The following is a 25,863-nucleotide window of genomic DNA, read 5'->3' on the forward strand; positions in this document are numbered from 1 at the left end:
TGAGAGCGCAGAGGAAGAATCTGAGCGCAGAAATTATTTTTGAGCGCGCAATCTCAAGTTTGTCTTTGCGCAATTTAAATATTTCCTCAAAATGTTATTAGTGTGCTTGCACAATTAATTTTTTTGCGCTCAAATTTTCCCATCGCTCGCTCAGAATTTTGGCACAAATATAACCCCATAGAGCTGAAGTAACACTGAGTACTGAAGAGAGCAACACTCAGTCTGAGCTGCAGAGTTGTGTGTCTGGAGGGGCGGGGCTCTGTGTGTGACCGGCCAATCACAGAGCGTGAAGACAGTCAGTTACCAAATGAGGATTTTCCTTCAGCATGAGCACAGATATTGACGAGTTTAACTCGTATTATGTTTGGACTTGTAAAAAATGCTTTATCCACTGGCACGAGTGGGCGGGGGGCCGTGTGTGGGGGGCGTGCGCTCGCAAGGTCAGGCTCGTGAAAGAGAGGGGAAACAGGAGAGATGAAGAAAAGTTTTGGCAAGGTTTTGATCCGAAACTCGTTTCTCCACACGGGATCGAAGTTAGCTTTGGAGAGCTAAACCAAATCTCTGGTGTCTGAGGTGGAAACTGGGGCTTTGGACGGGGGTGTGTGTGACTGTCGCGTTGTACACGCGTGTACACAAACAGATGCAGCTTTACCAGAAAACACAGAAAATAAACACATTCCATGTATTACAGGCTAATCTAACAATGCTGCCCAGACAAAAGCTTGCGGTTGTTAAGCACAATTCGTGGGCTGTGTGTGTATGTGTCTGTGTGTGTGCGTGTGTGTGTCTGTGTGTCTGTGTGTGTGTGTCTGTGTGTCTGTGTGTCTGTGTGTCTGTGTGCGTGTGTGCGTGTGTGCGTGTGTGCGTGTGTGCGTGTGTGCGTGTGTGCGTGTGTGCGTGTGTGCGTGTGTGCGTGTGTGCGTGTGTCTGTGTGTCTGTGTGTCTGTGTGTCTGTGTGTCTGTGTGTCTGTGTGTCTGTGCGTGTGCGTGTGCGTGTGCGTGTGCGTGTGCGTGTGCGTGTGCGTGTGCGTGTGCGTGTGTCTGTGTCTGTGTCTGTGTCTGTGTCTGTGTCTGTGTCTGTGTCTGTGTCTGTGTCTGTGTCTGTGTCTGTGTCTGTGTGCGTGTGCGTGTGCGTGTGCGTGTGCGTGTGCGTGTGCGTGTGCGTGTGCGTGTGCGTGTGCGTGTGCGTGTGCGTGTGCGTGTGCGTCTGTGCGTCTGTGCGTCTGTGCGTCTGTGCGTCTGTGCGTCTGTGCGTGTGTGTCCACGGTAACTTGTCTGTGTTACCGGACCAGACTTCAGCGTTCTGAAATCCAGAGGCTTTGCTCTCAGCTGCAGAAGCAAGCCTCAGGTTGGGAGTCCTGGTGAGCTGCATGACTGGAGAGTGAAGAAGTTGGGTTGCAGAAACACAAGAAAAAAAGGAACTCCACAGGTTTTCTGATCGTCCGGCGAGGTTAGAAAGTTGCGGCCTGGTCCGCGTGCGGCTCTCTGCATCCCCCAGACACAGCTCTGCGTCTGGCCTGATGCAAAACTGCCCTTGATACCTGTGCATCATGTTCCTGCACCCTGCTGTGTTGACGACGGCCTTGGCCAGTCAGAGTGGGGTTTGCCTCAGAGCTTCCTGGGTGGGTGCTCTGGCTGATGATGGAGGTCTTGGATCCCCCTGGAGCTGGGGAGCAGTGCTGCAGGTTGGGGACAGTGTGGCCGGGGGGGCCCCCAACGGGGGGGGGGGGTCACATGACCAGTGGCGAATTTTCCAGGGCTGACCATGTGGTCTCTTTGTCCTTAAAGAAACATGGTTCACCCCACTCCCTTCTTCCTGAGGATCAGTGAACTATGGATCCACAGGACCCAACGATTGCAACTTTGTGTCAAAAGACGCGTCTGTGGCAGCCCTCTGAACTTTGATGTGTTGGAGTCTGAGGGGCTTTTTCACCAAGTAGAACAAGGTGGCAGTTCAGAGCCAGGGCCAGATTTAGCACTTGTTCTTTGTGTTTGCACCGCCAAAGCCCCAGCCCATCAGGGTCTAAACTGGTACAATGGATGTGAAAACACAACAATGGAGCGACGAGGAGACGCAATGTTTTGTCGTTCTTCAACAGACAATTCCTTTGTTAAAGCTATACAGTATATACTATTTAACGTTGTCACACCGATCCAAACACCTTCCGACCATTATTAGATTAAACGAACCTGAGCAACTCTGTTAGTCACATGATTTTCGAGCAGGTACATACAAAGGAGCAATAACCCATCCAGAAGTACATGATATGGACAGTTGAACAAATGATGACAGAAAACTTTGAGCATCAGCAGCACATCTCATTGATGCATGCGTGTGTACGCGGTTTGTCCACTGGGTGTGGTTGGAACGGTTGCGGAGAGGCCTGCAGTGACAACCCGGGACCTGAGGCCATGGGACCCGGACACCGACGCCCGGTGAGCAGCGGACACCAGGAATTGGAAGGCACCTCGCCCCCAGGGCCCTGAATCTCCATCCAGGTGGCCCAGCCAGGGCCCAACGCCCAGCACCCCCCCCCGCGGGACCACCCCACGGGACCACCCCCCGGCCCAGAGCAGTCACCTCACATGCTCCTCCGGCCCTCTCCAGGTCAGGCCGCAACCCCTCAGGATGGACACCAGCGTGTTTCCCCCCAGACCACAGGGCCACTGACCGCCCGAAGCTCCTGGGGGTCAAGGACGGAGACAAACGTCAGCTTTTCATGGTCTTGAAAATAATAAAATGGTAAATAATATAATCCTGGCTCCTGCCATGGAGTTTATAATGAGCGCTAGTAAATTGTCATCGGATTCTCCACTATGAATCCGTACAGCACCGCAGCACTCCGGGCACACGGAGGTCCGGTGCGTTCAATGACCTCTTGGAAAAGTCTGTCTTGAAAGTTATTTTGACAATGAATCTGCAACCAAATGTCTTTATCTTCTCCTTTCGTCATTGTCGGTTAACAAAACCGCTATCAAATAAACACAACTATATTTTTGTTCATGCAGCTAACCACAGATGCAGTCAGCCAGCTGGAGAGTGACTGACCATCCAATCAGAGGGCTTGAATACACTGACATCACACTAGGCCTTCTCCACGGCCCAGCCCCCCCAATATCAAAATGTGATTGGTTGAAGCAGCCACATGACACCAGTTTTACACTGCCTGCAGAACTGAATGTGAAGGCCTCAGGCAGATTTCTTTACCCGGCAACAGGGAATGGCTAAAATATGATTGGTCAAAGGTTTACTATGGAGTATGTGTCTGGAAGCAGCACAGCCGGGGAGAAGCTATGAGAAGAAGCGGACACACCATTTGGAATTATTTAATAAGTATTAATGGACAAAATATAATCAATATCGGTCTGTGACTGATATATTGCTTAGGCCTGCAGAGAAGCCTTGAAGGCCTTGAAGGCCCTGGCGGCCCGCCACTGCCAGAACTACACCAGATTAATAAATGATTGGCGAAAAAAATCTCTGAATAGATTCAGATTCTCTGTGGATGTTTTCAAAAAGCCTTCTCAATGTTTCATCCTGCTCACTCAGGTTCAGGTAAGGGATGGAATGGTTGCTACCTAATAGTTTTAAAAGTAGTTATAGTGTCAGCAGAAGAAGAAGAAGCAGAAAATGTTATAAACATTGCTTGGGCAGTCAAATTGTAACATGTATATTTTCTTTTCTGTTAGATTGCCTTGTATAGATATTGATGAGGAATGAAGTGCCTGCTCTCTTGTGTTGCAGCATTGGGAGGCCTTCCAGTACATTACTGAGATCTTCATCCTGGTTCCTGCACTGCTGGGTCTGAAGGGGAACCTGGAGATGACTCTGGCCTCCAGGCTGTCCACAGCGGTAAGAATTAAACACTCAAGCTTTCCAGAGAGAGTGATACTTCCCACATGGAAAGAACCTATATAAACATATATGTTTTAATATAGGTTTTGATATAGGTTTGGCATATATGTGACATATATAAAATTGGCCGTTTTCCTATATGTTATGTACATATATGTACATATATGTGTGCATACATGTGCGCATATATGTACATATATGTATATAACATATAGGAAAACGGCCAATTTTATATATGTCACATATATTCCAAACCTATATGCGCATATATGCACACCTATATGTTCCAATATATGCAAACCTATATGTGCACACCTATATGAGCCCATGTATGCACACATATATGTACATATATGTACATATATGTGCATAAAATGTAGGAAAATGGCCAATTTTATATATATGCCACATATATCCTAACCTTTATATAGGTTCTTTCCATGTGGGCCCACACTGGATGCTGTTATTTGCTCAGTGACCCTAGCGGGAATTGAACCAGGGTCTCCCGTGCACCAGTCCGTTGCCTTGCCACCTGAGCTATCGAGCCACTATGTATATATGTATATATATTCTGGTTCTGTCCATGTGGGACTTTCCATATATGCAGCCCATATATTGTCATATATGTGCATATATGCAGCATTTATGTGCATATATGCAGCATTTATGTGCATATATGCAGCATATATGTTGTCATATATGTGCATATATGCAGCATATATGTGCATATATGCAGCATATATTGTCATATATGTGCATATATGCAGCCCATATATTGTCATATATGCAGCATATATTGTCATATATGTGCATATATGCAGCCCATATATTGTCATATATGCAGCATATATATGGTCATATATGTGCATATATGTGGTCATATATGTGCATATATGCAGCATATATGTGCATATATGCAGCATATATTGTCATATATGTGCATATATGCAGCCCATACATTGTCATATATGAGCATATATGCAGCATTTATGTGCATACATGCAGCATATATGTGCATATATGTGCATATATGCAGCATATATATGGTCATATATGTGCATATATGCAGCATTTATGTGCATATATGCAGCATATATATTGTCATATATGTGCATATATGTGCATATATACAGCATATATATTGTCATATATGTGCATATATGCTGCATATAGGTTTCATATATGTGCATATATCCTCATATAGGTTCTTTCCATGTGGGTTGACTCATTCAGAGTTACAATCATTCATTTGCCATCAAAGCAGATGAGAGTGAAGGCTACCCTGCTTCTGCAAGACTACTAAACCACCACTGTACGGATTCATAGTGGAGAAGTCCTGGTTATTGAACTGCCTACATGCAATTTACACCTTTCACAGTTGGAAACAATTTGGGAAGAATCTTGATGTAGGCCAGAACTGTTCAGTCGCTCGAATTTTCTAAAAGACAAGATTGAGCTGGTGTTTGTTCAGACAGTTGTCAAAAGACATGATGGACATTGCCCTGTCCAAACTTTGTTGGAATTGTGGTTTAGAGTAAAGTTGGGACATTTCCTCATTTGTTTTGTTGTCATTTTGTTTTTATTGAGCTGATTTTATGGGGAAAATATAACACGTGTCCATATTGTGGACAGTTGTTTGTATTTTGATGCCGTGAATTTCAGATTTATCGTCCTGTAACAAGTCATTCATCACTTCTGGCTCAGACGGTGTGATCCAGAATGTTCTTGTTCACTCATCCTCTTTGTGCTGTCTGACATTGCTGGCAGAAGTCAACGCATCATCTGCACACCACAAAGGTGTCATCCTGCCCAGTGACCTTGAAGATTCTTGATACAGCTGCTTTATCATATCTGCATGTTGTTTGTATGCAATTGCGTCACAGTTAATGTTTGTGCTGCCTGTCTCGTGTGTAATTACACCTCTTCTTACCCTGTCAGGTGAAACCAGGATGAAAAGTGAATGATTTACCATCCGTTTCAGTTGTAATTGTTCCTCAGGCTGAGCTGGGGAATTATGGCTTTAGAGGTTTGTGATTGAGGATTCAAATGTGCTGATTCAGGAGCTTTCCTGCTTGAGAAGGCTGGAAACTGAACGGCCGAACAATCAGAAGGCAGAGAGAGTGGAACACTTTGCCTGTTAACAGCAGCAGCTCTCCACATCCTTCAGTTTTCCTATTCACACCGTGCAGAGGCCTGACATGGCCAGAACTTGGTCTCTGTTTGTTGTGTTATTTTTTTCCCATCGCACACAGGTGCCACATTCTCTGCTTCTGTGTCAACATGGACAGAAGAACTCACTGTGACCCGACCCTGCCCAGCAGCTTGTGAAAAAACTATTTGTCTTTGTGCTGCTGTTGTACTTCTTAGCTGTAAAACAAACCATGAGGAGGGCAGTGCCCCCCCCCCCCAAAACCTGGGCGACCTTCCAATGTGGAAAAGTCACAAACAATACAATTCAATTCCATTCAACTTTATTTATATAGCACCAAATACAACACAGTCATTCCTAGGTGCTTTTAACAGAGAAAATAGAAAAGCCCAACATATCCACATGAGCAAGCAGGTTTATTGCGACTGTGGAAAGAAAAACTCCCTCCAACAAGAGGAAACCTTTGTAGAAACCAGAGTCAGAGGTGGAGGAATTCTGCTGACCGGTTGGGTTGAAAGGAGAGAGGAGAGGAGAGGAGAGGAGAGGAGGGGAGGGGAGGGGAGAGACAGAGAGATAGATTGGGTGGGGAGATACAAACCTCGATTCGGGTAGATCTGTAAGAAACAGACCCTGGTAGAGAGAGGTATAGAGAGAGGTGTAGAGAGAGAGGTAGAGCGAGAGGCAGAGCGAGGTGTAGTTGAGGTGTGGAGAAAGAGGTAGAGAGAGAGGCAAAGAGAGATGTGGGGGAGGGGGCGTTTTAAAGCAGCCCTAACTGTAAGCTTTAGTAAATAGAAAAGTTTTAAGTCTGACCTTAAAAGTAGAGACTGTTTCAGACTAATAGTTCTTGAAGATATGATGGAGCCTGGTTGTGAAGAGCTTTATATGTTAGAAGAAGGATTTTAAATTCTATTCCAGATTTAACAGGGAGCCAATGAAGAGAGGTTAGTATTGGAGTGATGTGATCTCTTATGCTGGTCCTATTCATAGATAAATAGATTTGTGTATCATCTGCATAACAATGCAAGTTAATGGAGTGTTTTTTTAACGATATTCCCTACAGGAAGCATGTATAAATTAAAAAGAATAGGACCTAAGGCAGAACCCTGTGGAACTCCATGTTTAACCTCAGTCTGGACTGAGGAATTATCGTGAACATGAACAAAATGGAACCTGTCTGATAAATATGATCAGAACCAGTTTAGTGATGTACCTTTAAGCCTGATGATGTTCTGGCCTCTGTAATAGGATGTTATGATCAATAGTATGAAAAGCAGCACTGAGATCTAACAGGACCAGAACAGAGACCAGGTCTTTGTCTGAAGAGAAGATCAGCAGTAACTTTGACCAGAGCGTCTCTGTGCTCTGATAAAAACCTCCATCCAGAGGGAAGAAGCTGAAATTAAAAAAAATAACCTTAAGTACAGGACTTTGTGTGTGGTGCCACTACAAAAACAACCAACTCGGGATTCTACATGCTAACAATGGACCTTGTCTTTAATATGTTGGTGTCTAAACACAAAACCTGTCTAAAATGTAAATGATGATAGGTTTTCACTCAACACAAGGTGTAAACAGGGTCTTAAAAATGTTTCTCTATCCTTTTTGTACTCAGGTCAATGTGGGAAAGATGGACTCTCCCATAGAGAAGTGGAACCTGATCATAGGCAACCTCGCATTGAAGCAGGTAATCACATACAATTAGCGTGCGTCAGTGAGCCAGAATGGATCACCACTTGCCTGTTATTGTAACTGAACAGCCAATTGAGGCACTGACTCCATCTCAACATGTTAACAAGATATCATTCAATTCAATTCAACTTTATTTATATAGCATCAAACACAACACAGTCATTCATAGGTGCTTTTAACAGAGAAAATAGAAAAGCCCAACAAATACTACCCATGACCACCTTTTCTTCGTTTGGAGCCCTTTTGAGAGATGCAGAATGGTAGCCCTCCACCAGATCTGCATTTTTAGAGAATCTCTGGTGCAAACTTCTGGCAATGACACTGTTGTCTCAATTAGTCCTGCTTGCATCTTTTGTACTTGCCCCTTTTTGTGTTTCTAACACACGAACTGTGAGGAAAACTATGTTTTGTTGTTGCCTAATATACCCAAGTCACCACCAAGTTCCATGATGAAGAGAATCGGTGCTATTCTCTTCACCTGTCGGTGGCCATATTGTTTTGGCTGGGCGGTACCATATAAGATCAGTCAGTATTTATTGATTTTTTCGCATTTTTGGGGGGGATTTTGATTGTGCGTATTCAGATTTTATTATTTTTCTTTACCCAATGAAAAAGAATCTTGCTTGTATCGGTTACCTATTCTGATTACATAGAATTTTTTTTTTTTACATGTTATACAAAGATATGCTTACATCTGTGTACAACTGTAGAAATGACATGTGCCAGTAAATCAGCCCGTTCGTGGGCGCCCCCTGTTAAACTGCTCACACCACAATGTCAAACCCATCAAGCCTCATTTATTTGATCTGTTAACCAGAATTCACAATGGAAAGTTGAACATGATTTGAAATGATGAAATAAGCCAGTGAGCAGTCATAAGTATAAAGAGAAAGAACACTTAATTGGAAGAACAGATGAGTCAGTTTTGGGCCTCGAGGCCAAGGCCCTATTGTATTTGTAGTGTTTCTTATTCTTTGATTTTTTTTGGTTTTTCCATTCCGGGTGGATTTGATTCCCAATTTGACCCACTAAACATGCAAAAATGCTGAATTTTATTTGGCACGCTTATAAAGACTGGCGGTAGAATTCAGGACATGTCAAAATGAATCCCCAGAGTGCTAAAATGTCTCTGTAGCACCGCCGAGAAAAATATAATGACCACCATGGCATCGTAGGAATGTTGTAGAGAGATCAAACCAAAACTCAATTGTTCGTCTCATCGAGACCTAAAAATCACACGCTAGTACCCCAAACCTAAATCCGACAGGAAGTCCGCAATTTGCCATTCAAAGTACGATTTTCACCCGAAAAAACGCCTCCAACTCTGTGGGAGAATACATTTGACCCCCTAAATATGCTCACCAAATTTGGCACGCTCATTTACAGTGGATAACATTATGAGAAAATGTCCAAAGTAACCCACAGAGTGCCAAAATGTGCTCTCTAGCGCCATCTACAAACACTACAACAGCCAGCAAAAAACAAACAGCGACCACGGCCTGTAGGAATGTCGTAGAGAGATCAAACCAAAAGTCAATTGTTCGTCTCATCGAGCCCTACAAATCACGCCCGGTACCCCTGACCAAAATCCGAAAGGAAGTCCACAATAATATTTACAAACACTAGCAAATGATAGAGGAGACTCTCTCTCATTTTTCAGTCATTGAAGGGTTTTGTTTTTATTCACCATCAAAGAATCCCGCTCTCTCACTCCAACTCAAAATGTAAATCCTATCGCCTTCAAAACACTATAAAATGGTGGTGTTAATGGAGAAGTTGGCCACAGAACTGAGCCCCCTAAAACTTGCTCAAATGTTGATGAGTTTACACCAATACGTCCAATACGTAGCCAGACGTCCTGTGCTGTGAATGAGGGGCTACTTTTTTATCTCCATTAACAATTAATAGTTTAGGAGGTACGCATTGCGATCATTCTCATAGCAGCCTGGTGAGACACGGGGGAAGCGAGTGAGCACACGCACGCACACACACACACACACACACACACACACACACACACACACACACACACACACACACACACACACACACACACACACACACACACACACACACACACACACACACACACACACGTGACATCAGCAGACGTTATGTAACCTGGACCTGGAGTTCAGGATGGCCTTAATTAACACACAAATTCAGGCTGGATCAATGAAATCAATGACGCTACGTTTTGGTAACATCCCCCCCCCCCCCCCCCCCCCCCCCCCGCACATCTCCTGCAGGTTCAGGCCACTGTAGTGGGTTTCCTGGCCGCAGTAGCAGCTGTGGTCCTTGGCTGGATCCCTGAGGGCAAGTTTCAGATGAGTCACGCTGTTCTGCTCTGCTCCAGCAGTGTGGCCACGGCCTTCATAGCCTCCCTGCTTCAAGGTAAACACACACACACACACACACACACACACACACTAATGATGTCTGATGTCAGCCCAACTGTGGTTCCTCTGTGTGTTGTCATGCTCAGGTATCATCATGGTTGGGGTAATTGTGGGTTCCAAGAAGACGGGCATCAACCCAGACAATGTAGCCACGCCCATCGCAGCCAGCTTTGGTGACCTCATCACGTTGGCCATCCTGGCCTGGATCAGTCAGGGCCTCTACAAGTGCCTGGGTAGGTGAATCAGCACTTTACTTTACAGGAAGAGTGTGTTTAATAGCAAAAACAAGAACAATCGAAAGGTTGTCAATCATTTTGGCAGATTAGGTTCTTGAAGAAAGATCTTTTTTTCTTCATAATTTCTATCAATTGCAACATCTGATATGTCACTTAAGTTGTATTAAGATTGAAAAAAGGATTTAAGATTAGGGTTTAGAGGGTGCAACAAATTATATTATTGTTGAGTGTTTATGTGTAATAGATGTTACTAAAGTCTGATCTAATCAAATCAGATCTAATGATGGGGATGTCCAAATACCAGAGCTCTGGACCCTGTCTTTTGTCGTTGCGTGTGTTCTGATCAGCAGCTTTTCGGTGTAGCAGTATATTGCTGCTATTTTTAGTCATTTTTTCTCTATTTGTAACTTTATTTTATGGTTACGAGGTATGAATTCAGGTTATTAAGGTATACGTACATACCCATGGGTAGATTTGTTAGGGGGAATTAGAGATGTTGATCAATGATGATGTCTCAGTTTTTGTGTTATTTGAAATTTTTCACAGTGCCATTTTAAATTTACTTTGAATGAATGGTTTATGAGGTTTAAAAATAATGACATACATACGGTGTCTTTTTCAGCAAATCTTTCAAAAATCTCTGACTAAAACTAAAGATCGGTGAGAACAATTTTTAGCCCTCTATACAATAAAGTGCAGCTTTCAGGCTGTGACTTCATCAGAAGGGATATTTACTGGAAGAGGTCCCGCTGCTCTTTTTCCAAAATTCAAAAGCTGTCTGACCTCCCTGCTGGTAAAAATACTCCCTCTCACCAGTTGAACCCCACCCAACACAGCATTGTCATGGAAAGTCTCAATGTTGTGTTACATAATCTGGGCCATATAAATACCTAAAGACCCCCGTTTATTACTGTGCTCTCGCTGCATTGCCAAGCATGTGCAACCTAATTACAGACTGTCTTCTGAACAGAAAGCTCTGTATTTCCTGGGAAATCTTAGGATTGTTAACCATTGTTATTCGGCATGAATCTGTAGAAAGGAATAAGGCTGACACTACGTAATACCTCTGGTTTTAATAAACACTCATTGTGTTTGGTGAAGAGGTGTGTGGGCACATTACCATTTGCAGTTCATATCTGAACTTTAAGTATTGTACAAATTTCAAAAACATGTTTGGACCAAAGCAAAAATTGTCCTCTGTGACCAGTAGCGCGCGGTGGTGCTTCAGTCAAGGCCAGCAGGCCGGCAATGTGCGGCCGCACATTATGTCCTACAGTAAATACACAATCCCAATCCAATGTAAGCCCACTACTATGCATCAGTACTTAATCCACACCAACATGACATCTGATCAACAACCACAACACATCAAGACACCGCTGTGCTAGCCCTGCTACCCCTGACTGCACACCACTGTCTGTGACTAATCTAGGTTCATGAGATCTGACTGATTATTTCAATGCACAGAGATTTAGAAAGATTCATTATACAATGGTGTAGTTGGAGCTGCAGTACATTCCATCTGCTTCCATAGATATGCAACCTGTTTTCATTATATCTGTCTGTGTTCCTCTCCATCTATCTAGCTTCCTCTGTTCCTCTCGTTAACCATTTTCTTAACATCTCTCTTGTTGCGGCTGGGAGCCGGTGTGTAGTGTTCTGAAACCCAGAAGCAGACCCAGAGGCAGATCAGGTGCAATTAGTAACAGTTTATTTATATTGCATAACCTGGAAGGAAGCCATGCACCGGAGAGCCGCCTCGAGGTTCTGGTTCGCCCACTCCATCTGGGGGTGATATCCAGAGGAGAGGCTGGCCGTCGCCACCAGGGCCGAGCAGCAGGCTTTCCATACCCGGGATGGGGAGGTGAATTGAGGTCCTCGGTCGGACACAATGTCCATGGGAATGCCGTGGAACCTGAATACATGGAGGACGAGGAGGTCGGCCGTCTCCCGGGCACTTCCGGAGAGGGACATAGTGGACGGGCTTCGAAAAATGGTCCATTATGGTCAGGATGCTGGTGTTCCCATCAGAAGGTGGGAGCCCAGTGATGAAGTCCGTGGTGATGTGGGACCAGGGCCGACCAGGAATCAGCAGTGGTCGCAGAAGGCGACCGGGGTTAATGGGGGACTTACTGCGGGCACAGACGGAGCAGGCTGCGACAAACTCCCAAACCTCCCGGGCCATGCCAGGCCACCAGAAACGCCGCTGGAGGAAGGAGAGGGTGCACATTGCTCCAGAATGGCATGTGAGTTTGGAGCCTTGACCCCACTGAAGGACCTGGGAGCGCACGGAGTCCGGAACATAAATGCGATCCGGGGGACCAGTACCTGGATCTGCTCCCTGGACCTCCCAGACGGTCGCCTCAATGTCCCAGAGTAACAAATGTATCCCAGAGTGTCCCAATGTAACCAAGGACAAGGGGCGTGAGAAAGGGATCACCAGCAGCTGGAGAGTCTCTTGGTGGTTCCTGGAGATGACCAGAGTGAGAGCTGTTGTGTGGTGGGTAAGCCGGGAAATCATCCGGCTGTCCAGGGCATTGGAGAGAAGGCAGGAGCTCCAGTGTCAGTCTGAGCTGGGCCTCCACCCCGGTGTCCACAAAGTTGTCGTCAGCTCCCGAGTCCACCAGTGCTGGAAGGGTCGCAGAGTGTTGATCCCTGTGGAGGCTAGCGGGCACCTTCATCCGTGCAGAGGGACTCCGGATATGGGAGATATGGCTCGTCAGAGGGTTCCCGGTCACTGATGAGCCGCATCTTTTTGGTAGGCTCGGGCAGGAGTCCCGAAGATGTCACGCTTCACCACAGTAGAGACACAGCTGGTTCTGGATGCGCTGGCGTCGCTCTCGGGGGTCGAGATGGGCCCGCCCCAGCTGCTTCAGCTCATCTGCTGACTTGCCAGGTGTCAGCAGATGACTCCCGATGCTTGGACAACTCCGCTTGGACAACTCCGCTTGGACAACTCCGCTTGGACAACTCCGCTTGGACAACTCCGCTTGGACAACTCCGCTTGGACAACTCCGCTTGGACAACCGGATGAGTTAGGAGGGAGTCCTCGAGGGGGGAGGGTTCGTCCCAAGGAGCCAGTTGGTCCTTGAGTCTCTCCGAGAAACTCTGGGCGTAGATTCCCTGGAGAGCCTCGTCATGCCACCCACACTCCTGCACCAGGATCTGGCACACAACCGAGTAGTCGGCCGCTGACATGGTGTCCTGGGAGAGTGAGAGAAGCTGCCGCGATGCCTCCCTTCCTTTTACTGGTTGGTTGAATGTCTTCTTAAGCTCCCCGGTAAAGTGGGCCCAGGTCTGAATTACCGGGGAGTCATTGTTCCAGAGTGCCGTCACCTACCGAGCCGCCTTCCGTCGCAGAAGGTTGGTGGTGTAGGCGATCTTGGCCCAAGCCGAGGGATAGTTGGGAGGGCTGGAGGTCGAAGACGAGGCGGCACTTTAGCAGGAACTGATCACAGGAGCCTAGTTCCCCACCGTATGGTTCTAGTGGGGGAACGAAGGGCTCCTTGCCGGGGGAAGAGTCGCCCATACCTACGGAGGGGTGGGTGGCGCCGGGATCTGACACGGAAGCGTCGGGTGGGATGGTAGAAGACTGCTGGACCAGCCGCTGGTGAATGTCCTGGATGGAGGTAGCGAGCTCCTGTAGCAGGCGATCATGCCAATCGAGTAGCGCCCCCTGGGAGGAGAGGGCTTCCATCACCGGGTCGAGGTCTGCTGGGTTCATGTTTGACCAGAAGATTCTGTTAAGGCTAGGAGCCGGTGTGTAGCGTTCTGAAACCCAGAAGCAGACCAGGAGGCAGAGCGGGTGCAATTAGCAACAGTTTATTTATATTGCACAACCTGGGAGATGAGGGTCGGAGAATCTGGGGTGCAGAGCGCACAGATGAGAGGACCGCAGCAAGAAGGAGCACTGCACTGAGAGGAGGAGCACCAAGGACGCTTGGAGCGAGGAGCCGTGGAGTGCACAAGGACTGCAGCAGGAGAGAGCGCTGGGTGGAGAGGAGGCTGGCTGACAGAGCTCAGAGCGGGGAGCTGTGGAGCGCACGAGAGAAGCTGGTGACTCGGGTGAGAACGCAATCTTCTGGCACCGGACCCGCCGCACTGCAGGGCTTAAGAGGTGGAGCAATCAATCAGTAAATTACCTGCATGAGTGTCAGTGAGGGAGGATCCGGTGGTGGAGCCAGGTGTGGATCCTCACATCTCTCTATATATAACAATCTATTTCTCAATGTAACTCTTTGTCTAGTTCAGTGTGTACTTCTTTCTATATACGTGATATAACATATATCCCTATTACTATCTGTAGGGATTTTTTTACCTCACAAGGATCACTATTTATGTTGTGTTTGGCTATCGATAATGATTAATAATTATCAAAGATAGTTATTAATAATGTTATTGAGATTTAATCTGATCTGTACCAGAACCTCGGAGCTCCACCTGTCTAAACAGGAAATGATAGCCAATTCAGTTCCATCAGTCTCATATGATATACTATACAGTTAATCAGGAATTTGATTTAATAGTTTAATTAATTACCATTACCAGAATTAACAATAAAGATTGAATGATTTTGGAGTTCTTGACACAGAAGAGTCGACATTTCATTCACCTTTGTGCTCATTAATAACACAGCAAGTATGATGGCAAAATTATATTTATTTACAATGAAAACAAATAAAACACAGATTCTAACTACCGATGTATAGCTTGGTGTGTGTGTGTGTGTGTGTGTGTGTGTGTGTGTGTGTGTGTGTGTGTGTGTGTGTGTGTGTGTGTGTGTGTGTGTGTGTGTGTGTGTGTGTGTGTGTGTGTGTGTGTGTGTGTGTGTGTGTGTGTGTGTGTGTGTGTGTGTGTGTGTGTGTGGAGAGAGAATGAGAGAGAGAGATGGAGGGAGTGTGTGTGTGTGTGAGACGTGTGATGAACTACAAAACAAGATGGCGGATCACAAGAAACTACATTCAAATGGAGGTTATCAGAGAGCAGGAGGTCTGTCCTGGGTCTCCACCATGTGCTGGAGAACAATGGAACATGGAAGCTAGTCTTTAGCATCTGCTTCCTGTGTGTCTCTGCTAAAGGACCATTTCTAGAATGAGTTGATGTGAATGAGACTTGTTTTGTAAAACGTCAGGAGTCGTCAGATGGTGTTCAGTTACTGTGTGATGTTGTCTTTGATGTGATATGTGTAGGATTGTGAGTTAACTAGTTAGTAAAGCAAAGATTAGCATGCAGACCCCGTGTCTGTGGCAGAGCTAACGTTGGTTTACAGGTTGATAACTGCTCCTAATATCATTATCTATAGAACTCAATCACTGTAACAGAATCAACACATCTTCATAAAGTTAAACAGTTCTATCATAGCATCAGGTTTAAGTAATCTCAGGTAAAGCCCAGTTGTTGTTCCCACTTCCTTGAAGGAGTTCAGTTGTTGTCCTGCTGGAGGGAAGCTGGTGTCTTCTCCTGTAGTTAGCACCTCCTGCTAACTGTGGTTGCTGGTTCTGCAGGCTGAGGAGAAGAAGATGAAGTTGATGTTTCAGGAGTCCTTCTTTGCAGCTCCTGGTTGTTCCTTTTGTCCAGACTGAGGAGCTGGTCGCTCAGGTCTGTGATGGTTTTCCTGCTGGTTGAGGAAAACACAAAGAAGTTCTGTGAGGCGTCGTTTCCCTGGTCCGTCCTGGAGGAACTGGTTGGTTTTCCTGGTTGATGGGAGATCAGACTCTGGGTGCTGGTCTCTGGATCAGGGGAAGGTCTGACCCTCGTGGTGGGTCAGCAGAGGAGTTGAGGAGTGAAGGCCCCTGGTTGGAGGCCTCTGGTGTTAGCTGGATGCTAACACTGGGTGAGCTAAGCTGCTGGGAAGCAGCTCTTCCCACAGTGTTCACAGGAGAAAGCTCTGCAAGACTCACCCCAAGACTGGTTTTTTCAGGCTTTTTTTGCAAGTGTGTGGATTCGAAGGTGTTGAATCCTGAGAGCTTCAACCAATCAGTGACTGGCTGAGTGCATGGGGGGAAGCGTCTTGTGAGCAGAAAGTGGGGGAGGGTCTGCTGTGGCAAAAGGTCCCCCCACTGGGTGTGATGGTTAATCACATTCCTGGGTCAGAACTCATATGTCATGACTGTATCATGACATAGGAACATTGTCTTTCCTTAGAAATGAGCAAACTTTCTGTGGTCTTGTGAGATCCCAACATGTCTCTCTACATAACTTTCTATATAAATATATTATATATATGACTATCTCTATATAACTAACTTTTATTACTACATATCTATATAATTATTTCTCTACATAACTATCTGTTTTATCTAGCTAGCTATCTAGATAGCGCTGTCTGTATATAAAATTCATCTGTATATCACTCTGTATGTCCATGACAGTCTGTCTGTCTGTCTGTCTGTCTGTCTGTCTGTCTGTCTGTCTGTCTGTCTGTCTGTCTGTCTGTCTGTCTGTCTGTCTGTCTGTCCAAAACAAACTCGCTCCATATTTGAGTGTGTATCTCTATAAATAAAGCATCACCCTGTTTTGATTTCTACTAATGTTGAGTTCCGGTTTGAAGGAAACCAAAGCACAATTAACACCACATATATTTTTTTATTAGAATATGTGCACTTCCTTTAGCCTGCCAGTAGAGGTTGCTCCAGCCTCACTCTGCAGCACTCTCTTCCTCCCTGCACACACTTCGCATGGTTGAACCCAAACTCGAGGAGCACCTCCTGAACAGACCGAAGAGATTTCCCCTGGAAAGCTACACACACGGCAGCCTGTGTGACATCCCCGTTCTCCACCATGAAAGATGCTGTGTAGTCCTGAGAGGTACATTCATGAAGCACTCTGTAGATTTCATATTTCCTTGGCAGGTCACAACAGACTGGCTGCTGCCCTCAGAGACAGTCACTCCGTTGTTCATGAGCCAGAGTACACACACGCACACACACGCACACACACACCAAGTATTTAACCCACACTATTATCATATATATATTTAGTTTTGAAGGAATTCAACCGAATAGGGACAGTGGAGTCTGGTGGGGTTTATTTTCGGAGTGCTTTGAGCAAACAGGATTGTTACGGGTGCTGTAGTGAGAGGGCAGGGCGGCGGATACAAGCTCAGGAAATGGGGCCAGACTCTGCCAGCATGCACAATGTGCATGTTTGTGTTGATGTGGCAACACTGGAGCCGTGTCAGGACAGTCTGCGAGAGGAGACAAATGAGGAGACGCAACCACAATCGGGTCAAATTAGCAAAGAGGTGTTTGGTCTAGACTGGGATCCTGACACGTTGGCCACATCTACACCTGTGGAAGAGGCTTCAGTGGTACCAACCACAGGCTGAGAGCCCCACAAGGAGTCTGCCACGAAGGAAATGGGCAAATATGCTCAACAGAGAAGTCAAAGAGGGAATAGAGCTGCAAAATGAGAAGAACAGACATTTCTATCCTTCTTTTTGGTCTTAAAAAAGAATCTTTTTGAGTACAGGATCTCTCTGTGTTTTATGAACACTGCAAATGTATTCATTTCAACCACTTTTTGGAGACACTGATTTTCCGTTAATCGGCTGAAAAACATAGCTGTAGTGAGTACAATTTGAGGAGACACGTGATAGTAATTCTCAGAGTTATTCTTCTGATTTAAAACGCCACAAAAGTAGCCTTTCTTGATTCATAGTTTCTCTCCACTAATGTATTTGTCTTCTTTAGCCTGAAACAAGTTTTAGCATTTGTCTCATTAAGATTCCCTCTACTTGAAGGCCCACATTTTTTCTAAAACTTATCTTTAACTGAACCAAACTGCAAACGCTCATATTGCATTTGTGTAATTTGACACAAGCCTCTTTCTACCAAGTCTGTTGTACCAGGAGTAGAAGACCTTATGAGGATATCCAAGACAAACTCATATAATATGAGCATTCACAGCAGCTGGAAGATTGACTATTCCTAATATTCCCTCTACAAATGGGTTTAACCACGCCAGTTCACACTTTTGCCATATTCAATATGACTACCAAAGTGTTTGACATCAGATACGCAACAGATTTGAGAATATAATAGTTGTCTTTTCATATTGCCATCAAACGTGTGCAGAATAACTCGTATTGTATAGATCGGAACGCTGGGAGAATGATACTTTTCCAGTTTTCAGACTTTCCCTCATTTATCATCTGACGGTCAGGGTTGGGAAGGTTACTTTAAAACTGTAATCCATTACAATTACAAGTTACCTGTCAAAAAATAGAATCAGTAACTTACTCCAAGTACGAGAATAAAAAAGTTACATACCAGAGTACTTTTAGTTACTTTTGGATTACTTCACCAGCAAACATAAAAAGACTTAGACTTAGACTTTCTTTATTGTCATTGCACAGGACATCACACAGTGAGGAACTGGCAACGAAATGTCGTTGCTTAGCAACTGGTTAAAAAGGCATTTAAAAAAAACGTATTTAAATATATTTAAAAAAGTAGTGCAAACAGTCAAACTGCAAATGAGGAATAAAAATTAAAAATGAAGACAAGAAAGAATAGAATGTGTCGTCTGCTCACTGTATTGATAAATCTTATACACTAATTGTACTGAACAAGTTTTGAAGTAAATCAAAACTCAGTAACCAATCAGGTGTCGAACACTGATTTATTTTTAAGGAATCAAAACCACAGTACAAATAAAACTTTAAATTTCTATTCAAGAAAATGTGAATTCTTTCACACTGCGCAGGCTGCAAACATCAACAATAAACATGTTGGCCGTGTGGAACTTTTTTAAGATGTGTGAGAGTGATGTAAAGTTTACATCCTGCAACAATGCAGTGTAAAACTACGTGGCGGGGGAAGCGCTTTAACAGGCTTCAACACAACAAACCTGGTCCGACATTTGAAGAACCAACACTTGACGGAGTACGGTGAGTCTGAGGCGGTTTTAACGCAGCTCACGCTGGCGACACTCGTCCTCATGAGAGACGGTCAGAAGGTTCAGCAAACCACCAGGAACATCACTGAGTTCCTGGGACGAGTTGACCAGGTTCTGACCTCCGTCTCTCACCTGGAGCCTCGCTACGCCCTACTGAGACGTAAACATTACGCTGACGTAGCCCCACCAGAGCTCCACACAGTGTAGTGATGTAGCCCTACCAGAGCTCCACACAGTGTAGTGACGTAGCCCCACCAGAGCTCCACACAGTGGACTGACGTAGCCCCGCCAGAGCTCCACACAGTGTACTGACGTAGCCCCGCCAGAGTTCCACACAGTGTAGTGATGTAGCCCTACCAGAGCTCCACACAGTGTACTGTCGTAGCCCCGCCAGAGCTCCACACAGTGGACTGACGTAGCCCCACCAGAGCTCCACACAGTGTACTGACGTAGCCCCGCCAGAGCTCCACACAGTGTACTGACGTAGCCCCACCAGAGCTCCACACAGTGTACTGACGTAGCCCCGCCAGAGCTCCACACAGTGTACTGACATTATTTGATTTAGGCAGTGTTGAAATATATTGCCTTTTATTTATTAGATTCTTTTGCAGTATTTAACCCGGTGATGTTGTATATACTATCTGTTAGAGCTTGTGTTCCTGATAGCAGGTCATCTTCAGTGTTTGTCACTTGTTCTTTGACTAAATAGTTGCAGCATAGCCCCTGCAAGGTTTATGTATTTTTTCTCTTGCAAACGTAAAACCATCCTTTTGTCTAAATTAAGTGATTTTATCGTTACCTTTTTTCCAAATCATCTTACCAGTAGCACTCATCATAACTAAAAAAATAAAAAGTTTACAGCCGATCTATGTGATCGGCAGCAGAAAACCTGATGGAGCATTCCTACTAAATGTGATAACTGTAAATATTATATGTAGCACTAACAAGGGTACTGTCTGTTGTCCCCACCCCCACTATCTCCCCTCAATCTTCTCTCTTCTCTCTCTGTTTGAGTTTCCCCCCCTGGTCATGTACAGCAGCCATGCCAACTTCTAATAAAGGCAGCAACAGTCTCTTTCTGTTGCAAAAGCAAAAACTTTTCTGACACCGGAAGGCTCTCAATCACATGTTGTTTGTCCATGCTGCCGAACGGGACAATGGGGGAAAAAGAAATGCTCTTTTGCATGTTTGTGACACGTGAGCCTGAGTGACAGAAGCTTGAAAGTGAAGTGCACTTTCAAGCACCGCACTTTCTGTCACAGATTGGTGCGGGGCAGGACGGGTTTTCGCGCGGTCCGACTTAAAAGTTGTGAATGGTACGGAAACAACCCGCGACCGCCGGGTGCGATCTTTCGCTACCCCTCCGTTGAGGTACGGACCACCGAGGAATGGATCTGTGAAGAGGAGAGACGGTGTCGCCGTCTGCTGATTGGTAGTGACTATCGTCACTCTCGACTTGCCTGCGATATTTAATAATTTCATCGGCCATTAACCCTCCGTTGTTGTTCGATGTCGGCTCTTCCTCTCATTGTGAAGCAGAATTCACCAAGCGTTGGATTGTTCACCCACTATTGGGAAACGTGAGCTGGGATTAGACCGTCGTGGGACACGTTAGTTTTACCCTACTGATGATGTGTTGTTGCTATGGTAATCCTACATTTTTGCCTTACTTTCTGTTGTGGGACTGCATGATGGAGTTGGTCCTGGGTGAGCTTTGCCGTACCGTAACCTCCTGCTCTGCCCCGCGCCGCCACGTACTGTGCGGTGGAACAGCTGCTTAATAGTCTACTTGTGCTCTCTGCCGTGTCTGGTACAAGATGTTTGGCTGATTTAACGCATAAGACTGAGAACACAGAACAAAGATCAAACCAAACATACAACTCCATATAAGTTTAAGAAAAGTCCTCTTCGGTGGCTCTAAAACGTCCCTACTTCCTGTTTTCTCCTCCTTGCACTAACACCATTGTTATGTTGGGGCTGTATTTCTGAACAAAGTTTCCTCGTGAAGTCTGTTTGTATCGTTAACTCAATGAGCCCAACATGCAGTCTGACTTTACCCACAGGGATAAGACAGACATGGTCAGTGCATTGCTGTCAAGTAAGTCTTTGGTGATGGGAGTCCATCCATATAAGCTCAATATCACCTAAACCTGTCCTCAGGTGCTCCCTGCACCATTTCTCTCTTGCAGAGACGTGAAGTGTGTAATTTGAAGCCTTTCCAAGGCCTCATTCATTTAGTTTGATGAAGCTCTGTTGAAAAGGTGCTCTTTGAAATGAATGATCAGCACTTGTTTATGCAAACTCTCTGAACGGAAAGAAGTGGAGGTCCAGAGGGGTGCTTGAATATTTTATTATATATTATCTTACTTCAGCCATATCAGAGTGATTTAATTTGTGTTAAATCATTTTGGTGAATTATCAGTTTCACAGGTTAAACTCATAATCACTCTTCGTTCTGTGTGTATCGGGATTCAGACTGCTTGTGGGGATGTTTACATAATACATGGATGTGCAAGAAATTTAAAGGGATTTCATGTAGCCCTTTAGGGCCACAAAGTCTCAAATAAACACTGAGAGTAAAATAACAGCAAGACTTTCAAAATAGCCTCAGATTGATTTAAAGTGAGTACACAGTGACACTCAAAAAGACCACCGATATGCAACACGATACCGACACTAAGGCACTGCAAGTTTTCGATGCCCAGATCCGACTTGCTGCCTCAGTCAGATTTTTTTTTAACCATGTGTTTACATATATTTTATCAAGCAAGCGTTAACTGAGAAATCATGTGTGATGGATGCTTGGTGCCAGTGTTGTGGTGGCCTGAGAAGAGAGACAAACATTGGCAGGACTTCTAGGCAGAGAAGAGGAAAAGGACCATCATTATTTCCTCCTCTCCCAAAGATATAGAAGGCAGATCCTCAACCTGATCTGTGTCACATAAGAGAAAACAAATCTGATGGATCGCATTACACTGATAGTGTAAAGGCTGTCTAAAGGCGTAGTTCCACAGCACTTTCTGTCGCGGAGTGTCGTAGGGCGGGACGGTAGTCCCTTATCTTCCAAGAAGAACTCTTGGTTCTCAGAGTGCTGCTTACTGGAGGTTCCTAGGTTTTCTAAAAGCAGAATGGAGGCGGAGCCTTCAGCTCTCAAGTTCCCGTCTTGTGGAACCAGATCCAGTTTCAGTTATGGAGGCTGAAACAGTCTCTACTTCTAAGACCAGACTTAAAACTTTTCTATTTGCTAAAGCTTACAGTTAGGGCTGTTTTTAAACACCCCCTCCCCGAATCTCTCTCTACCTCTCGCTCTGCCTCTCTTACTCTCTCTACATCTCTCTCTACCTCTCTTTCTTTCTCTCTCTACACCTCTCTCTACCGCTCTCTACCTCTTTCTCTACCTCTCTCTACCTCTTTCTTTCTCTCTCTACACCTCTCTCTACCGCTCTCTACCTCTTTCTCTACCTCTCTCTACCTCTTTCTTTCTCTCTCTACACCTCTCTCTACCGCTCTCTACCTCTTTCTCTACCTCTCTCTACCTCTTTCTTTCTCTCTCTACACCTCTCTCTACCGCTCTCTACCTCTTTCTCTACCTCTCTCTACCTCTTTCTTTCTCTCTCTACACCTCGCTCTACCTCTCTCTACCTCTTTCTCTACCTCTCTCTACCTCTTTCTTTCTCTCTCTACACCTCTCTCTACCGCTCGCTACCTCTTTCTCTACCTCTCTCTACCTCTTTCTTTCTCTCTCTACACCTCTCTCTACCGCTCTCTACCTCTTTCTCTACCTCTCTCTACCTCTCTTTCTTTCTCTCTCTACACCTCGCTCTACCACTCTCTACCTCTTTCTCTACCTCTCTCTACCTCTCTTTCTTTCTCTCTCTACACCTCGCTCTACCTCTTTCTCTACCTCTCTCTACCTCTTTCTTTCTCTCTCTACACCTCGCTCTACCTCTCTCTACCTCTTTCTCTACCTCTCTCTACCTCTCTTTCTTTCTCTCTCTACACCTCGCTCTACCTCTTTCTCTACCTCTCTCTACCTCTTTCTTTCTCTCTCTACACCTCGCTCTACCGCTCTCTACCTCTTTCTCTACCTCTCTCTACCTCTCTTTCTTTCTCTCTCTACACCTCGCTCTACCTCTTTCTCTACCTCTCTCTACCTCTTTCTTTCTCTCTCTACACCTCTCTCTACCGCTCTCTACCTCTTTCTCTACCTCTCTCTACCTCTTTCTTTCTCTCTCTACACCTCTCTCTACCGCTCTCTACCTCTTTCTCTACCTCTCTCTACCTCTCTTTCTTTCTCTCTCTACACCTCGCTCTACCACTCTCTACCTCTTTCTCTACCTCTCTCTACCTCTCTTTCTTTCTCTCTCTACACCTCGCTCTACCACTCTCTACCTCTTTCTCTACCTCTCTCTACCTCTCTTTCTTTCTCTCTCTACACCTCGCTCTACCACTCTCTACCTCTTTCTCTACCTCTCTCTACCTCTCTTTCTTTCTCTCTCTACACCTCGCTCTACCTCTCTCTACACCTCTCTCTACCTCTTTCTCTACCTCTCTCTACCTCTTTCTTTCTCTCTCTACACCTCGCTCTACCTCTCTCTACCTCTTTCTCTACCTCTCTCTACCTCTTTCTTTCTCTCTCTACACCTCTCTCTACCGCTCGCTACCTCTTTCTCTACCTCTCTCTACCTCTTTCTTTCTCTCTCTACACCTCTCTCTACCGCTCTCTACCTCTTTCTCTACCTCTCTCTACCTCTCTTTCTTTCTCTCTCTACACCTCGCTCTACCACTCTCTACCTCTTTCTCTACCTCTCTCTACCTCTCTTTCTTTCTCTCTCTACACCTCGCTCTACCTCTTTCTCTACCTCTCTCTACCTCTTTCTTTCTCTCTCTACACCTCGCTCTACCTCTCTCTACCTCTTTCTCTACCTCTCTCTACCTCTCTTTCTTTCTCTCTCTACACCTCGCTCTACCTCTTTCTCTACCTCTCTCTACCTCTTTCTTTCTCTCTCTACACCTCGCTCTACCGCTCTCTACCCAGACCAGGGTCTGTTTCTTGCCGATTACCCGAATCGAGGTTTGTATCTCCCCACCCAGTCTATCTCTCTGTCTTCCCTCTCCTCTCCTCTCCTCTCCTCTCCTCTCCTCTCCTCCATCCTTTCACCCCAACCGGTCCACAGAATTCCTCCACCTCTGACTCTGGTTTCTACAAAGGTTTCCTCTTGTTGGAGGGAGTTTTTCTTTCCACAGTCACAAATAAACCTGCTTGCTCATGTGGAGCCATTGGATTTTTCTCTTTTCTCTGTTAAAAGCACCTAGGAATGCCTGTGTCGTATTTAGTGCTATATAAATAAAGTTTTAATTGAATTAATATAGATTAAAAACAAATATTTAACTGAATTGTCAAAATGGATCCACAGCAACACTGTGATTAATCTGATTTAAAATGATCATTTAACAACATTAGTTTGAACCATCCATCCATTCATCCATCCATACATCCATGTATTCATCCATCCATCTTTTCCACTGTTTTATCCCATTGAGGGTTGCAGGTTGTTGGAGCCAATCCCAGGTTACATGGGCGAGAGCAGTTGGCATTTGAACCTTCTCAGTGTGAGGTGACTCTACTGCTGCACCACCACGTGAAACCATTGTTCCAACAGAAAGTGGAAATGATCAGTCACAAACCCACAGAGATTTAAAGCTACAACAGACACAAACAACGACTACAATGAAGAGACACGCAGAGACTCAAACAATGATGGAGAAAACCTGCGAGCTATACCACACTCTTACAATGTTCACATATATTGTATGTACCATATATGCAGCAGGATACACAAAACCACACAAAATGGCAGAAATGCAAAACATCATAGTGATTTATGCACAGTCAATATGATCACACAAAAACTTGCATGGACTGATCTATCATCAGCTGGCCTCTTCTAGTAAATTCTATTCACTCTGATGAGATGAAGCAGTAGGGGATTTAGTAAGGTACCACGTTGTTGGTGAGCTGAGTGTGAACGCCTTCCCCTGTCGTCATAGCGATGACTTTACACTGGGTAGAGTTACTAACTTTGATCAGAGTCATTGGGATTCCTGGATTATGTGGTATTCCAGTTGAGTGGATCCACAGCCTCATCTGGTCACTCGCACTGCATTCACTTCAGTGCACTCTCGTTACGTCTGCCAAGGACTTCATAAAATCATCCACAGATATTTGTTTGTCTGTCTGTCTGCATGACTGTTGCCAAGATTATTTCAAAACTACTGCACGGATTTTGTGGAGACCTTCACCACATATGGATAGGCCAAGGGAGATTCCATTCAATATTGGAGGTGTTCTGGAAACATTAGTGTTTCTCTGGGTCCAGGTCAACCTGAGGCAGGCATCCAAAATCTCTGATTTCATTCTACTTTATAGAGACTCAAGGACCCTAAGCAGCAATGTGGAAGCATAGAGCTGCTTATTGCTAACCTGTTTGTCTAGAGATGCATGTGCAAGAAGAGGAATTTTATACTGCATTCTACCATCACATCTATTTTTGCTGAAAAAGAAAGTTAGTTTGTCCATTGGCAATGGAGCAGCTCACAGGGATTCAGCTGCTCGTCGTTTACACCCTGACTGAC

General features: G+C 45.2%; 1 protein-coding gene across 2 annotated transcripts in view; it reads left to right on the forward strand.

The window, feature by feature from the left end:
* Positions 1 to 25,863, forward strand: part of slc41a2b (solute carrier family 41 member 2b) — an 86,828-nt gene that overhangs the window by 6,723 nt on the left and 54,242 nt on the right. For both annotated transcript variants that reach the window (XM_080518239.1, XM_080518240.1), the window contains exons 3-6: positions 3,746 to 3,853; positions 7,618 to 7,689; positions 9,944 to 10,088; positions 10,180 to 10,326. In XM_080518239.1, coding sequence (XP_080374365.1) covers positions 3,746 to 3,853; positions 7,618 to 7,689; positions 9,944 to 10,088; positions 10,180 to 10,326 — 472 coding nt within the window. The remainder of the gene's footprint in view (positions 1 to 3,745; positions 3,854 to 7,617; positions 7,690 to 9,943; positions 10,089 to 10,179; positions 10,327 to 25,863) is intronic.

The sequence above is a fragment of the Blennius ocellaris genome (assembly GCF_963422515.1).
Source record: "Blennius ocellaris genome assembly, chromosome: 22".
In the NCBI taxonomy this organism is placed as follows: Eukaryota; Metazoa; Chordata; class Actinopteri; order Blenniiformes; family Blenniidae; genus Blennius; species Blennius ocellaris.